A 19,931-nucleotide genomic window follows, 5' to 3' on the forward strand; every position below is an offset into this window, starting at 1 on the left:
CAACAAATTGAATCAAAACAATGAACAGCTGTTTCACATGCCATATTGTAGGTTGCCATATTTTCAAACTTTAATTTATTTTCTTTTAATTACAAAGCATTTATACAGCGGATTCTTGATATTTCACATTTGTATTGCTATAAAGTTTAAATAACAATAAAAAGTAACAATTTTTAATAACAAAAATCAATAAATAATATATTGAAAAATATTACACAATTAAATTACAATATGGCCACACACAGCGCAACTTAATTTACGATATGGCAACACGAATCTTTTTTTCAACCACCATTTTCGAAAACTCGAATCTGCATCTCGCATTTTTTGCGTCTCCCTATTCATTCAGAATAAGGCGAGAATGTGAAAGCGAAAAATTTTTTATATGCGAGATATCTCCCAGCGAATATCCAGAATAAGGCTGATAGAAAAACCAAATTTGCATAATGAGCCGCTTAACAGTGAAAAACTTAAATAAAAATTATGAAACAAAAAAAAAAAAAAAAAATACAAAAAATATTTTTTTTTTCAAAATTATCGTTTGTATTATTTGAAGGAAGAAATAAAGGAGTAGGAGCATAACAGGCCACTTTAAGAATTTGGAGAGATAAAATGTCGAAATTAAATAAAAAGGCACACAATTATGTGCCTGTGTTTTTCCCATCATAAAAAGATGTTCTTTTATTTGTAATCTATTGTAGTTGTTGTACCAAAATGCATCAAAACAATGAACAGCTGTTTCACATGTCATATTGTAGGTTGCCATATTTTCAAACTTTAATTAATTTTCTTTTAATTACAAAGCATTTATAAAGCGGATTCTTGATATTTCACATTTATATTGTTATAAAGTTTAAACCACAATAACAAGTAACAATTTTTAATTAAATAATCAATAAATAAAATATTGAAAAATATTACACAATTAAATTACAATGGGGCAACACACATTACAACTTAAATTACAAAATGGCAACACACATTGCAACTTAAATTACAATATGGCAACACGAATCTTTTTTTCAACCACCATTTTCGAAAACTCGAATCCGCATCTCGCATTTTTTGCGTCTCCCAATTCATTCAGAATAAGGCGAGAATGTGAAAGCGAAAATTTTTGTATATGCGAGATATCTCCCAGCGAATATCCAGAATAAGGCTGAAAATATTCTTTAGAAAAAAAACACGTTTTTGGATGGTCGTTTGAAAAAATATTCTTAAAAAATGGACGCCGCCCTTGATTGGTTTTAATGAATTGGTTTTTTTTGAATCCACTCCTTTGAAAAAATACTCTTTAAATAAAAGGCATTTTATATAAAAAATTGTTGGAAAAATTTGTAAACAAATATTTAAACTCCTTGCCTTACCCTCTCTCTTTCCCGCAATTAAAACACAATTAATGTTTTTGTTCGACTGGATCTAGAAGATCCAGGGTTTTGTTTTTTAATTGTTTTTCTTGTTCTGTTTTGCTGTTTGTTAGCTGAATCATTTTTTTTTTTACTTTTATGTTTGATATTTTTTTTAATTATGTTTTTTGTTTTGTTTGAATAATAATAGAATTTATATGTTGTGTTTTGTTTGATCCACTTTGTTCTAGAATCAATTGTGTTATTTTTGTTATTTTATAAACAAAAAATTAAAAATTATATATGTAGTTATATATTGAAATATAATAATGTTATATAAAATATATATAAAAAAAAAACAAATAAGAAAAAACTGTGTAAAAAATAAAATTGCTTAAAATTAATGGTATAATTCGTATAACTTGTGTTCAATATAAATTGTTGGGTGTTAGTAATAAAAAAAATATTTAATATATAAAAAAAATCAAAGTGTTAGTAAATATAAGAAAATAAATGTATATATTGAATAATAATAAAAAAATATGTTTTGTGAATATAATATAATATTAACTTCAGTGTGGTAAAAATATTCAAAAAACATCAGCTTTTCTTGTCAACTATTAAAAAAATTACACCAAAAAATTTACATTAAGGGAAGGAGAGGGTACAACACAACATAGAGAGGAAGGCAGAACGAACATCAACCATCAATCACATCATCATCATTATGAAATGCCTCTCTTTATGAATTTGAAAGTTTTTTTTTAATTGGCGGTTTAGGTTTTTTTTTTTTACTTTTAAATTTCATAGTGGACATTCAAAATGTTTAGATGTTTTTTTTTGTTAATGGTGTGATGAGTTCTTCTTCCCCCTCAGCTGCCGTGTTGAAAAAACTGTTGTTGTTGTTTTTCTCCACCTTCCACCATTGTAAACTTCTGGAGTTGTGAGTCGTAGGTTTTTTCAATTACTTTATGTTATTTTTTTAATTATATTTTTCAAAACCTTACATTAATTCGGCGCTACTTAAAATGTATGGGTTGGTTTTTCATTTGAATTTTCTAGATCATTCATTGAAACTAACATTGATACATATGTTGTTGTGGGTTGTGTAAGTTTGCTAATATTTATTAGTTTAAATGTTCTTTTTTTATATATTTGTTTTTATGTGGTTATGGTTGCTATTTATATTCAAACTTCTTCTGTTTAAAAAAAGTCTGATTTTTTTTCTTCTATTTATTTATGTTAGAAAAAAATACAATTCTGCAAGCCCTCTTCTAAATGTTTTGAAAATATGGTGATATTATTTTCGTTTTTAATGGAGTACTTCTTTTCATCTCCATTTACAATGGGGGGCGTGGTGTTTTTACATAGATGTTTTTATAAAATTCATTTCCATTCCTCTTTTCCAAAAAATTTCTTAAAGAGACAATTGAGAGAGAGACTTATCTTAAATGATGGGTTTTCTGTGAGATTTTTGTGTTTCAAAATGGGGGCTGGGTTATTTTCGTGCGACTCGGGAACTCCCCTTGATGAATAGGGTGGTCTGGTCCTTTATGACAAGACTCAATGATTGAGAAAAAATTCTCCCAAATCCATTAATTGCAGCTCTTTCCCAGAATGGTTCGATGGATCCATCAGAAAATGTTTATCCATTTGAAAGAGGACTCAACACTTAAAGATGAATTTGAGAGAGGAGGATTTAAACCTTTGATAAATTATGCCTACAAAATGTATTAAATGTAGGTCGAGTTATGTTTTTATGGACACATCAGTCAATTATTTTTTTTCAAATACTCCATCCATTTTTCGCTCTTTCTCCAAAAGGAAAATTGTTCCATATGAAGAAAGAATTTTTTTGTGGGGTGGATCTTCAATATCCTAATCAAGATTTTTGATTGTCAATATGGAAAGCGGGGAGTTCTTTCCAAGGGAATGAATATGAGATTCCATCGGATACTTCAAGAGTGAATTTGTTAATTTCCTATTTGGAAATGGACTGCGAAACTTTGAAATGTTCAAAACATTCCAGATTAAAATATATATTAAAAAAATATAATTAAGTCTTTTTTGTCACAGAAAATTATAGCCTAACCCCCAAGTGGGAAAAATATAGTCTCTCTCGCTCTTTTGATGTCTCTTCATTCATATTTTATAAAAGTATATCTATTCATCATCATTCATTCCATTTGGTGGTTGTTGTTTTTATGGATTGTTGGTTGGTTTTAAACTGATTTTATTTGAATATTTTTTTTCGCAAAGATATCCTTGCATAGAAATTGGATATTATGAGATCCTGCTGCTATTTGCCCCGGGATGGCATTGGGGGATGGATCACAATAATAATGGTAGAATCCACAATCAATATGCAAAAAAAAAAAAAAAGATTTTTGGAATAATCATCAAATCTTACATAGCTAGTATATATATTTATATATATATGATGTTGTAAATCAATCAATTGGCGATTTTTTCTTGTTGTTATTATTTAGATATAAGTGTTGTTTTTCATCATACATATATAATTTGTTGTTCATAATTTTTGTATAGATAATATATGTATTTATTTTTATATATATTTATTTATATTTAGTATATATTGATATATTAATAATAAATGTATTTTTTGTTTTTCTTGTTGTCCTTATTATTTATAATATTGTTAATAATAATCATTTAATTAAATCTTATATATATTTCCATAGAGTCGTTTATTCCGTTGTATATATATAATGATTTTTTGTGGTTTGAACTTTTTCTTAAATCTAGGGTTTTTCCAAAGGAGAACTCACTTCGTCGGTTGAATGTTGTTTCGACAAGTTGTTGTTCTCATTTCGAACTATATTATTACGAGTTTGAAAATTAAAAAGAAAAAAATATATTTGTGGTTTTTTGTTGTTTTGTATTTTATAAGTTGTCTTGTATATTATTATTATTTTTTATAGTAATTTTTGCATATATTTTTGTTTTTGTTTTGTTTTTATATATAATTAATATAAATGATAAGATATAAGAGAGATAATAATTAAAATGTATAAAAGAAATGTAAATTTTGTTTTTGTTGTTTATGCTGCTGCAACAGAGTTTGTTGCAAGCACATTGATATTTTTTCAATAAAATAATGTAGACATTTTTGCTGTTGTTGTTACTGTCTTTACTATTAATATTATTATGATTATAATTAGCTGATGTTATTGCTAAAGATGCTTAAGCACGTTCACCACGAATACGGCGAGCCAATTGGATGTCCTTAGGCATAATGGTTACACGCTTGGCATGGATAGCGCACAAGTTGGTGTCTTCAAACAAACCGACCAAATAGGCTTCAGATGCTTCCTGTAATGTGAACATAAAAAGAAGGACAAATTAGTAAATATTGCGATAAGAAGTAAAAGTAGATAAAAAATAGGAAACTAACAGAGCAGATAATAGAGTAAAGCTAAATTTTTGTCAATAAAAAGTTTCTAAAGGACATGGATTTTTTAAACGAATATTATCTAAAGGACCATTATAGCGGCGTTAATGGCGGATTTTTTTTTAGTTTTTGTAGGAGTAGTTTTTTAGAGAATAATTTTTAAAAAACTAGTTGCTTAATAATTCTTTAATTTTCCAAGTTTTAAATAGTAACAGAGCGTTATTTTTAATAATTCTTCTACTACAACCTGGATCCAATTAAGAATTAAGAGGGAGATTTTTTTTTAGTTTTGAATGTAAAGAAATTAATTAAAAATACTCCTTCCTTGAAAGACTAATATCAAAGAGTAATACTTTTAAAGGATTTATTAATAGGATTTATTAAAAATATTTTTCGAATAAAAAAAGTGAAGTACTAGCAAATCAAAATGAAGAGTAATTAAAAACATATTTTTGGACTGTCTGAGGGAAAATATTTTCTGAAAGTCAACCACAAGAGTGTGGATTTTTTTAAATCCTTCCTTGAAGAGCAATTTTATCGTGGTTTTTAGGAAAATATTCTTGCAATATTTTAAGGGTCTAATCCTAAAATTATAGACATCTATTGAGTGACCATAGGTAGAGGATTCTGTTATGTTGATCTCTAAGCCTGGTATGGTAGTTCATTTTTGAGACCTTCTTTTGTATGAGCATTTGTAGATTTTCTAAAGTTTTTTGGTCTATCAGAGATACAATTTCCGTGGGGTTTTCAAGATTTTTTTATCAATAATTTCTAATATACTGTCGGGTTTATAATGGATTGATATTTAAATTTTTTTCTGGGACATTTCAATTTCAAGATTAATTATCAATCAGGAAGTCGTAGCAGTTCAAAAACCATGAGTATTAAAATGTTCTTTTCATATAGCTTTTGATGAAGTATTTACTGTTGTAATATCAAATCAACTTATATATAAGGATATATAAACCTATTCCGACAAACAATTCCAAAATTTCCCTGCCTAAGGTACAATTAAGGTTTCTTTATTTAGAAATCTCAATAAAGCAAAAACCCCGAAATTGGCAGACATTGGATTTTGTCACTAAAAACCACCCTTATCTGATAAGCAGACATAAATCAATATAAATTCCATTTACGCTCTTCACAACAAACTTCAATCACTGCTTATTATGCTACGCTTAAATATGTTAAAAAATATATTTAAATGGAATAGTAAATTTAAAAATCCAACATGTGTAGTACTAACCTGAAGGGCACCAATGGCAGCCGATTGGAAACGCAAATCGGTCTTGAAATCCTGGGCAATTTCACGTACCAAACGTTGGAACGGCAATTTGCGGATAAGCAATTCAGTGGATTTCTGGTAGCGACGAATTTCACGCAAGGCTACGGTACCGGGACGATAACGATGGGGCTTCTTGACACCACCGGTAGATGGGGCCGATTTACGGGCGGCTTTGGTGGCCAATTGTTTACGGGGTGCTTTACCACCGGTAGATTTACGGGCTGTCTGCTTGGTACGGGCCATTTTGCTCTAATTTAGATTACTGCAAAAACAAGAAGAAGAAAAAAAGATTGTATTAAAAATTCAAAACAAAAAATATTTTTTTTTAAAGCTTACATTTAGAGTATAAATTAAAGAATAAAATTTAACAAACAATTTTAATTTAAATCTTTACAAAATAACTAAATGTCTCGTGTAACGTTCTCTTAGAATGCTTGTAGCTAACTGATGATTGTCTCCAATTGATGCAATGGTTACTTGAATTTTTACCAATTTCCAAAATTTTGCCTACTACCACGAAGAACATCTACTCCAGCCATATATCCACCAACAGGTTAGAAAGAGAGGGTGATATATTATTACTACCTACAACAACAACAACATCGTAGTTGCTGTACACACATAGTAAGTAAGCAGTATAATGAATAGATATCAAAAAATGCCACCTTGTTGTTTTTGGTTTAACTTTGCAGCTGTACCTTTTTTGGTTTTGGTAGACAAGAGCGAGAGTATGAGATTATACAATGGGCGCGCGCTATTGTTTTAATTTTTCCCGAAAATACACTCTACCTAAGGGCGCTATAAGATGAAAAAGGTGATTACCACACATCACTTTAATTTACCTTAGAAAATGGTAACTTCTTGGCCATTTCTCCCCGCCAGATGTTTTCTTAGAGGAGGAAGGAAAAACAAAACATATTTTCTTTGTTTGATGACACATATGTCTCGTCTACCTAACTACCCAATCTGCCATTTTGGCGGGAAATTTTGGGAAACGCCATTTAAAAAAATAAATGTATCAATATTATATTTATTCGTAGGAGAGATGGAATAATTTTGAAGGGATCGTCAGTCTAAGCAACATTCAACAAGGTCTACAATTTCTAATGAATATATATTTTTTGAAGGATCAACAGGATGTGGATTTTGAAAACTATTTTTATAGGTAATATAATGTGGTTTTTAAACGAATAAACTACAGTAATCAGCAACATAATGGTCCCATTTACCGGTAAAGGCCCTGATATTGCACTGACCAGTAATGATTCCTGTCATTACACTTATATCAGCTTTGCTCAGGTTCAACAGTGGGTGTGTCCTTTTGGTAGATAGAGTCGGCCAAATAGATCCTGAAACATTGCACCTAGGTTCCTTGTGCCAAAGTTCATAGGCTATTTCGTTCAAGAACGCCTCAAAGTTCCGATAATGATGACATATCAGTGGTATGATTCAGCCATCAATTGCTAGATCTGTAGATTGAGATCCTAGTCTAGCTAATTCGTCAATGAGATCACAGTTGTCCTGGTGCCCAACACAGCCGAGAGCTGTAAGCAAGTTCTTCCAAAACTATTCTACATTTGAGGACGGCCTCAGATTTGATGTAACAGGATTTGATGGCTTTAAGAGCCGCTTGACTATCCACAAAAATTGTCACCGTTTCAAACCATCTTTGCATCCAGACTATTTATCAATTCCGCTGCCTTCCAAATCGCGAAGATTTCAGCGTGGAAACACTACAGCAGCTTGTAGGTAATCTCAAAGCCTAGGCTTTCACAGTAGACGCTAGCCCCTGTACCTTCTTCCACCTTGGATCCGTCTGTATAGAAAGCCAGACCGTCCAGAGGATGGTTACTCTGGTTCCAGTCGTCGCTACTAGGAATAACGACATCTACATCGTCAAATCTCAGGACTGGTGATATATAGTCGCTTAGTTTTACGCGTTTGTCCATGTCACACCTGGTTCGTTCAAGGTACATCCATGCCCAAAGGTAAAGCTATACAGTGGATATATCAAATTGTCCCAGGAGTAGTAACAATGTTCTACCTCAAATATTGTGAGCTTAATTGTGATTTCTAAAGATGGCGGACATCGCTTCATCGGCACCGAATTTTATTTTTGATTAAAAATAAAATTGATTAAAACATTTCATATACCCTTCCCCATAAGGTGGAGTTTAGTCATATAATAATTCGCTGATCTTTATAAAAGTCTGGCTCTTACATTTCGTCGTTTATATTTTTAAAAATAAACACAATGGTCAGTGGTCACCAAAAATGGAAGTAGCGTTAAATATTTATAGGCAATGTACAGTTGCCTACATACAGTTACCTTAAACATAACCTAAACCTTAAGGATATTTTTCTACAGGAGTCTTTCGATTGTTTGGAAGGAATGAGATGAGACAATGATCTTTACCACGAAATGTATTTTTTACATTATTTACAGTATAGTTCAAAAATTGTCATGGTTGAGTTTACAAACGTAACCTCAAAACTCTATTTCTCTCACATTATACATTTACAAAATGGAGCACTGCAACTGCGCATCCTTTCGCCTAACCTAAACCTAAGAATATTTCTAAAAAAAGCTCTTTAAGCATTTTTAAATGTAATAATTAAGATTTTTCTGATGAACTTTCAGTGAAAAATTAAAGTCATGGGACATATTTGTATTGATCATCCAGAAATAAATTGTAGGGATTACTTTCTTGGTGAATCTGTGTTCTGCTACTGTTACATATTGGACTGAGGCTATGCCAGCCAGTCGCAGCAGTTTGTCTAGGTTATTGTGACAATTTTGATAAGACACAAATCACTACATTTGATCATTAAAAATACTTGAGTGGAATGTTTGCCCTTCTGAAATCAAAAAAAAAAAGTAATTGAAACTTTAAGCATTGTTTAAGGTCAATGGCACACATAAGGGGGGTTGCTTGAAAGAAAAAAGGAAATGTTTCCACCATTTCTTAAAGATTCAGTTTTGTTCAACAATAAAGGGATTTGTGATATCCGCAAACAGAGAAGGTAGACTAACTGCCAACCCAACAAGAATTCACTCACATCACAATACCCAGTTTAGCGCAGTTGAAATCAAAATCAACCCTCTTTTTTCGTTTTTCGATTGTTGTCTGAGGATAGAATTAGAATAGAATACAAATCCGCAAAAAATGAAGAACAAGGGTATGCATGCCCATAAATGTCTCCGAGTAGGTAGAGCGAGTGTTGTACCCCCTCCCAATTACTTACAAACTGAACTAAGCAATTCTAATAGGTATATTTCAAATCGTATAATTGACATCTATTGAGTGAAATCATTAGAAATATTTTATCCTTGTTAGCACAACAATTAAATTACTGTATTTTGTCGTGTAGGCAGACAGGCAGCTGAGCGACATATTTGTTTTCTAAACGCCTAACCCCTAAATTATTTTCTTGGAATCGCAACATGAAGTAGATTTATATCTTAAATATTTAAGAGAGTTTAAAGGATAATACTAATTTCTGAAGAAATGTTGACTTTCAATGATCTTTTTAACGAAGAGTCTACAAAAATATATTTATATGTAATAATGAATAAAAAATAAATAATTTTAATAGTGTTCAACAAAATGTTGGCCAAGTCGTTGTGTTGTTGAATGTTAAAATGAAATATAGATGATGTTTAACGATTAGCGAGGTAAACTGTACCTTAAAAGACAGAGGTAGAAATAGTGTTGTCTTCAAATTAAAATTGTTACTTGGCGTCATAAACATTTCCCTTTGGGAAGCTAGTCATGGATCATGAATATTTTCTTGTTATATAGGTTAAATGCACCAATAGACGGCACTTTAAGGATTTTCGCATTTTAAACGTTTCACCATCCCTAGAGCATTTTTTCACTACATTATATTTTGGTTTATATGTTTCGAAATTTTTTTCCCGATGCAATACAAATTTATTTAATTAATTTGTATTAAATTAGATTAAATTGAATATTAGGTAAAATAGTGCATTTGTGCCAATAGTGGTCATGTCGTATTTTAGTTAAACAAAAATTATTTATTTAATAAATTTTTCTGTAATTTTTATTAATAAATTATTATTATTGGACTTTACAATCAGTATTCCCGACTTCGGTAACTCTTTATCCAATTCTAAATAAATAGAGCATGCATTTCAAAGGTTAAAAGAATTTAAGATTAAAACCAAGTTTTCCATTATGTGAAACCACTCAAAACGGATTATTTTATAAATTAATCGTTATTTAGGACACTTTTTTCAAATTTGAGCCAAAATGATCGCAAAGGTGCTTATTATTCACCCATATGCCAACTATAGGAAAACCTTAAAAATTTTTGTTCCTAAGGGCGGCATCGATAAAAAATCATAATTTCAAATATTTCTTAATCATTTTAAATTCTAATGTATTCTCCTCTATGTTCTTTTTAAATTACGAAGAAGGTCCTTGTGAAAAAATAAAGAAGTCTTTTGAAATCGACATGCCCACTATTTTTTTCTTAAGAAACATGCATTATGGCTAGTGTTGACAAACCTCATAGGCCAAATGCCAAATTTTTATTGAATATATGTACTTAGCTCGATTACATTTTATACAGAGATATGCTGCAGTGTTATTGAAGATTATTCAAGGTATTTTTCATATTTAGTTATTTGAAGTTATATGAAACAAATTCCGACTATTGGTACAAGCCGGAATTATGTGCGTTTACCCTATTGGGGCTATGACATATGAAATTACTGGGGTTTGGAGGTTTTTTATCCTCCGGTCTAGGTCTACCGATATACTGACGCGTTGCCTTTGTATGTGCGCTATATATTTAACCAAGGACCTATAAACATGTTTGAAATATCTAACTTATTATATTTAAAAAAATTTGTTTTATAGTAGATACGATTTAAGGTGGATTCTTTGTAATTATATATAAATAGGCAATTAAATTGTAATTTGGCTTCAATTAAAGAGTAAATAAGGATGAAATTAAATTAAAAATACGAAGGCTAGTCAACAAATATTGGCATATTTTGAACATTTTTTCCCTATACAATAAATGGCCAGGTACCATTATTGGGACTACATCAAATGTAGAATATATTGAAAATTTTTCAATAGAAATGTGTGTTCGCTATTCAATAACAAATAACACCAAACTGCATCCACATCGAAGTGAAATTGCGCCTTGAGACCATCATAATTGCCTGGATCATACTCTATACCAAATGAGAACCAAAAATATAAATGCCATTGGAAATCACTCCCATTGGGAATCACGGAAATATGCTAATTTGCATGGATGATGATTTTAATTAATTAATGTTACTTAATTTTGTTTATACACCCTGCTGTGATTAACCGCATGTTTTTGTAAAATTCTAAACGAACTAATTCGAGTGACTTAGGACCAATCTTTTGGTTTTGGAAAATATGTAATTTTTGTTTTGAATCAAAAAACGTTTTTTACATAATGGTTCGGTATCGGCTTAAAATTTAGGTCCGTATTAGCAAGATTTAAGATTTTATTTTAGTATTGACAGCTACAAAAATTTCTGATGATGGAGGAATGTAATTCAGTTGAAAATGTAGATGTTGTATGTGTAAAAGATGAGCCGAAGCAAAAAACCCATCAAGGTTAAAATATTATTTTTTAATAGAGCTGCATTGACGAAGGTATTACAAATTTTATAATAAATTGCGTCTTGTTAAATTAAAGGTGCAAAGTCCATACGTTCAGAAATTTACTTTAACTATAACCACATTTTCAAAAATTGTATTTATATTTAATATTGTAATTAATATCTGAAAATAAAAACAAAAAACTGGTTTTGATTTGCTAATGATTACGTCGTGCGGATCATCATTATCTCTAAAATATTTTCAATTAAGGATTTTTGAAAATAAAATTGACTTTTTTCACACATATACTAGATATTTTTGAGATGTTACCACTCAATTGAATAATTTTCCACAAATATTAATTTATATCCATTGCAGAATCAGCAAAATTTCTTGAAAATAAATTCTATGTTTTAAATTCTTGTGTGTGGTCAAAACCGTTGTATTATTTCAAACATTTTTTTCATCTAGAACAAAGAAACCAACCTTGACCACCATCATCATCACATGAACAAAAGCCACTTCACATGCAAGGATGGATGACAAGAACTAAACTCAAGTGCATTTTTACTGCAGTAAAATTTAAGATCCAAAGAAACTAAAATTACGTGAAGAAGATTGTTTATTGTTAAAAGTAGTTCACGTGGAAATTTTAAATACCATTGAAAAATATTTAATATAAAAAAATGTGGAAAAATCAAATCTTTCCAAGAAAAGTATAAATGCCGATATAAAGACTAAATCAGGTTACCACCAGAAATAAAATGTAAAAAAAATTGGTATGGTAAGCCACCGAAAATATAGAAAGCTTTTTGTTTATTCGAATGTTTTTGGAAGGTTTAAGCTATATTTAATGCGCATCTAAGGAAGCACTTTAGGAGATCGGTTAGCTAGAAAATTAAAAACATTTAACATCATACTTTTTACTGGGCTAACCTACTTTATGAGGATTTATTTGACGTATATGCAAAGGAATTGACAATTGGGTTACCGAAATCTGGTTAAATGTAATCTTACTAGTACCTCGCATCTGACCGGGAAATATAGCTAGGCCCCATAACAATATGTCAAACTATTTTTTTACTTAATTAAAATTAAAAAGAAAAGATTTTAAATTCTCAAAATACCGAATATTGGGGCTGTACCAAAATGTGGCATTGGAGGCGTGTTTGAATGCGATTTAATTCATATATTCATCTCTTACATATTCGGGATCCCTATCGGCTAGTAGGTTTATGATGGTTTCAGATAATTATATACTTCTCCACGGTTGGTAAACCTCAATATGACCCTTTGAATAAATGTTAGTTAAAAATTGACCTGTTTTGCGGCTTTAACCTTGAAAATGGCGCCTCAATGGAGGCGAACCATCATGATTGGACTCTGTCAAATCATGGGCCTATATCGATATAAAAAGTCGCGTAAATCTTTAAAAGATTGGTTTAGTTATATGGGTGCTATGAAAAATGTGGACCCTTTGGTCGCATTTTGCATTACGAAACATCCTAGGAGTTGGTTAAAAAATTGCAACAACTCGAATTTAGAAAAAAAAAAACGATCAGAATTTTCTGAAATTTTTTCCAGAGGTAGGTATTTTTACCCTAATTATGGGTTTATTTTTTTCTTGGGGGACGTAACGGTTACCCGATTATTTGATCCGGAAGTTCGGTCACGGATACCCGGTTATATCCTGTTCCGGGTGTCATTTTAAAGGTTATATGGGGTTATCTCAAACCGTTTCGAAATTCAGTCAAAAAACTGGGTTTTGTACACCGATTTTATCGAAAAGTCGCAATTGGGTCCATTATAGTCCCTCTGATCACAATTTGCCCTTTCCAAAATGGTGCGACATGTGACTGTATCTATTGTAGATCAAAAGATATGGGCCTTAGAACAATATAAAAACAAGGGAATTCTGTCGCGTATCACCCCTCAATGGAAGGCCATTTTTATAATCTTTAAAATGATACCCATTATAAACCGTAGAACCGGATATAAAAGGGTACCCGAACTTCCGGGCCAAATAACCGGGTACGTCCCCCAAGAAAAAAATATATATCCATAATTAGAGTAAAAATACCTACCTCTAGAAAAAATTTCAGAAAAATCTGATCGTTTTTACTAGAGTTAAGCCAAAAAAAATTGACCACATTTGAAATGGATGTTTGGATGTCCTCTCAGAATGCTTTGGATTGGAAGGGCCTACGTACCGAGTTTGACATCTAGCAATAAGTAAAATTCATCAAGATGCTTATTACGATAATCTTAAATATCTTCATTGCAGTCTCCGACGTATCTTTCGGCGTAGTGGACATTAAATATGTGTTATATTTTTAAAATGATTCACGACAGGACATCTAGACCTGACTTGTTCCTTTCCATATTGTTTGTGCTGTTGACCCACATGCATTACTCGACATGACTTATTTAATATGGCTAAATCCGAAAAAGAAATCCAATTGTCCAATCCCATCAGTAAAAACATGTTTGTTTTATTTACAAACCCTACTGCAATCAATATTTCCAATCAGCTGGTTGTCCGAATAAAATCTGATTCTTAATAGATTGTCATAAATGTGCCACAACGAAAATGTGTACGTTCCCAGATGTCATAACAAATAAATAAATACCACCAAGTCCAAGCAGAAAATAAACACACGCACACATAACATAAAAAGAAAAAAACGTGAGTTTTTCTCGCGCGCAAAACATGTTTCAATGCATCATCATCACAATCATTTTAACAACAACAACACCAGCAAACCAAATGTCTACCAAGGGAATATGTACTCCAACCAAATACACACAAACGGTAAAAAAAGAGAGGAATGGGGGGCAAAACACAGCAAGCCGAAAAGCCCTCTTTAACAAAACCGCCAAAAAACATTACCTCAATATATGTATATACACACACAAACTCACATCCCTCCGTATATATATTTGCAGTTGAAACAGTACTCAGTCACGAACCATAAACGACGACGACAATCATTTTGCGCGATGGCAGGCATGAGAAAAAATCAACTAACAGCAACACAATGGACACACACACTCACAACAGAGACGACCGACCGACTATTAAAAAAAAAGATACACAAAACCACATTTGAAAAAAAGTTACAGAACTTTAAAAACTCTCGTTGCTCAGCAGCTTCTACTTCTTCTAGTTTGGATACCCATCAATATGATGATTGTTAAATATTTATTGTGATTAACATAAGTTTGAACTGTGAGCATGCACATTTTTGTTTTCTTTTTTAACAAGGAATTGAGATATGAGTTTTTGCCGCTATTTTTTCGTTAATTGCGCACTATTGTAAAAAAGGAGGAATATAGCAGCAGTCACCATTGTGTTCCAGTATTTTCTGCAGTGGAGACGAGTCGCCATTTTGATTTTTTCACAGCAGACTGTGAAGAAATGGTAGCAGCAATAGTCTGGGCCAAGAAAAAAAACTGATTTCACAAAATTGATTTCCCAAACACTACAACAATTGTGGTAGACACAATTTTTTTACCAGGTATCCACTACAATTATCACTTTTCTTTATTTTCCACTAGCATTTTCTTATTTGAAAAACACACTTTTCCACTTGAGTAATTTACTTACCTTCGAATTAGTTTTTTTCTTTCCTCGCGAAGAGTTTGTTGTGTTTTGTTGAAAAAGATTTTTTTTACCTTTTTTCCGTTTGCTTACTAGCACTTGTCGATGCGCGTCCGTTCACAACAGCGACTGATTTACTAATGAAACAGCAATGAATTCAAGCACAAGCAAATGAGTGCGAGTGGAATAGATTGTTGGAAATTCAGGGGATAATGTTGCCATATTTTTGATAAATTGTTGTAATTCAAAGCAGTGATTATTCCTATTGGTTAACCTTTATTACCCTTGCAATTAACAGGAATATGAAATTCGTGAAATTTTTATTATATTTGCGATATTTCTATTAGCTATTATTATTGTTAATTGCACAAATTTATATTTGTTTTGTTTTTGTGATTGGCATATGGCATCTCCAATTAGACAAGGATGGCTATCATGTTGCCATTACTGTATTTTTCTCATGGCATTCATTGGCGATTGGAATATTGCCAGAGTTGTATTTGTTATTCCAGTTGTGTGTGGAGTTCATTTTGTTAGGTGGCTAGACATGTTTGTCATACATATCGTACGATAAAAGAAGTGGAAGACCTAGCATTGTCTCAATATTAATGCGAAGTTTATACTGGTAAATCTCATTTTCTTTGACTGAAACTACAAAATATAACTATTTTTGCAATTTTACACTCGCCACCATAGTTTGTACAGTATATTAATTCTGTCATTCTGTATAGTGTATATATACGAGGGCAACGAAAAATTCGAATATTTATTATTAAAAGTGTTTTTTTGGTTTTTCAAAGTATTCTTCAACAAGATTTGAGGTTCGTTTAGACTACATGTTCTAACTCCTAGTTGTTTAGACTAGTATCAAAATTATCGTCTTCTTCAGACATATCGTTGGCTTAACTTGTAAAGGCGACAAGTCTGTATTTCACAATTTTACAGGAGAGTCAAAAAAACAATCAAACTTTCTTTTGAATAAAGATTTTTAAAATCTGTAAATGCAATTTGGTATTGTATTTTATGTGTAATTTAATTGCGTAAAGCCAAGAAAAAATTATTTTTCTTCCATTTTATTATAAATTCGTTAAAAAACATCCACAATAAAAAATAAGTATAATAAGCAGGTCCGATTTTTTTATACTCTCTACCATGAGGTGCACAGTCAAATACTTAAATTCGATTGGGACTTTTGATATGGGTGTTATGCCATCGTAAATTACTACCAAGATAAAATGAAATGTCAAACTGTTGGCTATTGGAAGTTTGAGGTCAACATTCCTCAAATTGTCAAAATTGGCTGTACAGTTTTGTGGGGGATATACCAAATCGAGGACAGATATCGATAATTTTTTTAGTATGTTTGGACACATATGATAATCCAAAATATCAAATTAGAACCAATTCGATTGAAAAACGTACCTCAAATTCCCAAAATACCGAATAATGGGGGTAACGTAATATGGAGGCTACTCCAAAACAGGGGCCAATATTGATACTTTTTGGTAGAGAGATTTTATACCCAATCAAACCCCCTTATATAAAAATACAGCTAGTTCGTATGTAAAACGTGCCCAAAACTACCAAAATTTCGAATATTGAGGATAACGTTATATGGGCGGTACCCTCAAAAGTGGACCAATATTGATAATTTTTTGTTGGAAGGTGAGCTACCTCATAAGTACCTAAAATACCAAATTACAGTCAATTCGGCTGAAAATCATGTCCAAAATCCTCAAAATAAAAAGTGGACTTAGAGCCTTTACATGATGTTATGCCAGCGACATGTGATGAATTGGACTTAGCGCCTTTACGCATCAATACAAAACAGCAATAACAAATGAGATAACTGTATTTCTATTTTTTTAGATGATATATTTTGCCTTATTATACATAACTGTATCAAAATTTCATTTTCTCGAAAATTGGACTTGTTGCCTTTACAAGTTAACCCAGCGATATGTTTTCTTATGTCAATTCCACCATGTTTGTGGTGAAATTTAAAGTGGCATGAGACACTGAGTCTATGATGCCATCTCCAAGGGTATAAATATATTTCATGGGATTTGTGTGTGTTTTATGGATAGAATTGTCTTATATTTCAATATAGTTTTTATAAGTTTTTTTTTAATTCGAATAGCTGCATCTTAGTAGTATTTCGCTAACGCAAAGTATGCCCTAATGTTATTAGATTTTAGTATTATATCGATTGAAGGTTGATAAATTCCGAGTTTTTGAAAATTTTGCAATAAAAAACGTCTAGTATTTAGGTCAATGTCAAGGCAATTAAAGGTGATTTGGTCTATAGTTTGGATATCATCACAATCAAATCCGTCGGAGCTGGTTATGTTAATTCTGTGGAGATGATGTTTCATCTGATTGTGGCCAAATCGAAGTCTAATTGTTGTGCTTTCGACACTTCAAGACATTTAAACATTTCGGAACCAAGGAATAAAGTTGACTTTGGGAGAAAATTAATAAAATCTGCGTCTGCCATATATACTTCCATTCCATTTTTCTTTCCAAGATATGACTTCCGAAGATTTGTCGTGTTGTCTCAAATCAGATGGACAAAATTTTGGGTAAGAATCGGTTGGGTTATGGTTAGTGGCAATGAAGTTAACATACTCGTTTCCATCGATGCTGCAATGGCTAAAAAGTGTACAGTGAAGGCCTCCCTAGACATTTGGTACACCTTATCTCTTATTCTGTAAATAAATGGATGGGTATTTCTGTAGTTTTGCGATCCAATGAACGCAATAGTCGACTTATAGACTTTTCGATTTTTGCCCCTTAGCGTGGTTTTATAAAAGTCGGGACTTTTAGACTGTTCGAGATTTTCTCTCTTGTAACAAGCGTACTTTTTGTTCATTTCGATTTTACATAAACGTACCAAAACAAAAATTAGATTTTTTTATTATTCGTGAATACATTTACGCTTAAATTATAACATATATTATTTATGCAAATAACTGGTATGAATATTGGTCAATATTTCTCGATAATTATGATTTATTATCATTTCAAGTAGAATTTTAGGTACTTTTTTGTTCCTACCTGTGGTAATGTTTTCCAACACAATTCACAATTTACCACTGAGAGAGATCAACACCGATCCCGATCCCGACAAATATAAAACCACGCTTACCAAAAAGTCGATTTTTCGAATTTTGTATTTGACTAAAAAGTCGACTATTCGATATTCTGATTTGGTCAAACCTGTTCGAAATCGATTTTCGACTTTTACGAATTAAAATTTGATTTTTTAGAAGTATTGTTGTCAACAGATTTTTGGGCAATATAGGCATTGTGAAATCTCTCCGGCAATGGCATAATGACCTCTACTTCCAAGGACTGTATATGTGTGGAAATCATTGCTACAACAGCAGTTTGCACATCAAAAAAAAAAAAAAAAAAAAAAAAATTATATATATATATACTATATATTGCAGAACATTTTTAAAAGAGGCCCATGTTTCGACATAACCTCCATATAAAAGTATTTTTGAAGGTTATAGGTTATATAACATTCCGGGATCTTGGAGGCTTAACATATCTTTGCAAAAAATATTTTTATTTATTTTAGTCGATGACCATTTGAATGATTTTTAAGTGAGTCGAAGTTTTGCATAGTCCAACACGCTTTAGGAGCCAATTAACACACGCCGAAATGCGTCGCATAATAGTGGGTGCTTAGGTTCATCCTCTGGCTCTCCTTTTCATAGCAAAAATTTGATCATTAAGCTCTACTTGAAAGAATAAAACTCACTTTCCAGAAAATATTCCATAAATGCAATTCAGAAAACGAAAATAAGGCGGGTACCATTTTTGTTTTCTGAAAGAGTCGAATTTTCCAGTTCCATGTTCAGTATTTTACAGTTTTTGGCATTTTTTCACGACTGTATATGTGGCTGAAATTAGGCTTCACAGCAGTTTTCACATCAAAAAAAAAAAAAAAATTCTATATATATATGTTCAATAAAGGTCCAACATTTGTACATGGCTAACACACAATTTTCTATTTTTTTTGTCATAAGGAAAAAAGTGTTATCCCAGTTAAAAACTAGTGTTTGCCATCTTTTATCATTCTGATCTAAGCTGCTTATCATCTCTTGTTAGGAATGAGGTCAGGTCTTTGAGTATAGCTTTCATGAAGTATTTTCCAACAGTCTGGGTGACTACATCAGTGCTATTCAGGCCTGTCTGATAAGCTGACCTGTTATAGAGGTCCACATTTGGACCTTTTGGATCGCACTCTAAAGATCGTGAAAAAATTTGATAATATTTGGTCATGCCGATGGGCGGGTATATGCAATTTCCAGTGCGAGGTTTTGGTAGGTCTGAATGTTCTTCAACTGGTCAACCAGATGTTCTTTTCAGGCACCAAGTGCTTTAAAAGGCTGTGGAATGTTACACCCAATATTTTAGAGTTCCTATTTGGTGAGTTTCCTATTAGGTGTGGATTTAGTTGTGTATATGAAAGAAATTTACAATGTGTGCTATGCAGATGTTTGTTTCATCTCACATATGCCATCAAAGATTGGAACTGCGCCATTTTTTATCATTTGGGATAATCGCGCCCGACAGAACTGATGGGAACAAGGTCGCATAACACCCTACCGGTTAGATGGGATGTGGCATATATTGGGCGCCATTTTTCATTTTGGACAAGGCC

General features: G+C 31.7%; 1 protein-coding gene across 1 annotated transcript; it reads right to left on the reverse strand.

Moving 5' to 3' along the window:
• Positions 1 to 4,518: 4,518 nt before the first annotated feature.
• On the reverse strand, positions 4,519 to 6,310 carry LOC133325062 (histone H3.3A). Its single transcript, XM_061533888.1, has 2 exons — positions 6,005 to 6,310; positions 4,519 to 4,679 (listed from the first exon to the last, which is right to left on the reverse strand). The coding sequence occupies exons 1-2, from the start codon at positions 6,284 to 6,286 to the stop codon at positions 4,551 to 4,553; spliced, it is 411 nt and encodes a 136-aa protein (XP_061389872.1). The 5' UTR covers positions 6,287 to 6,310; the 3' UTR covers positions 4,519 to 4,550.
• Positions 6,311 to 19,931: the final 13,621 nt, after the last annotated feature.

Source organism: Musca vetustissima, unplaced genomic scaffold (assembly GCF_032173495.1).
Source record: "Musca vetustissima isolate MV318-11 ecotype Yass unplaced genomic scaffold, APGP_CSIRO_Mvet_v1 utg13413, whole genome shotgun sequence".
NCBI classification, from domain to species: domain Eukaryota; kingdom Metazoa; phylum Arthropoda; class Insecta; order Diptera; family Muscidae; genus Musca; species Musca vetustissima.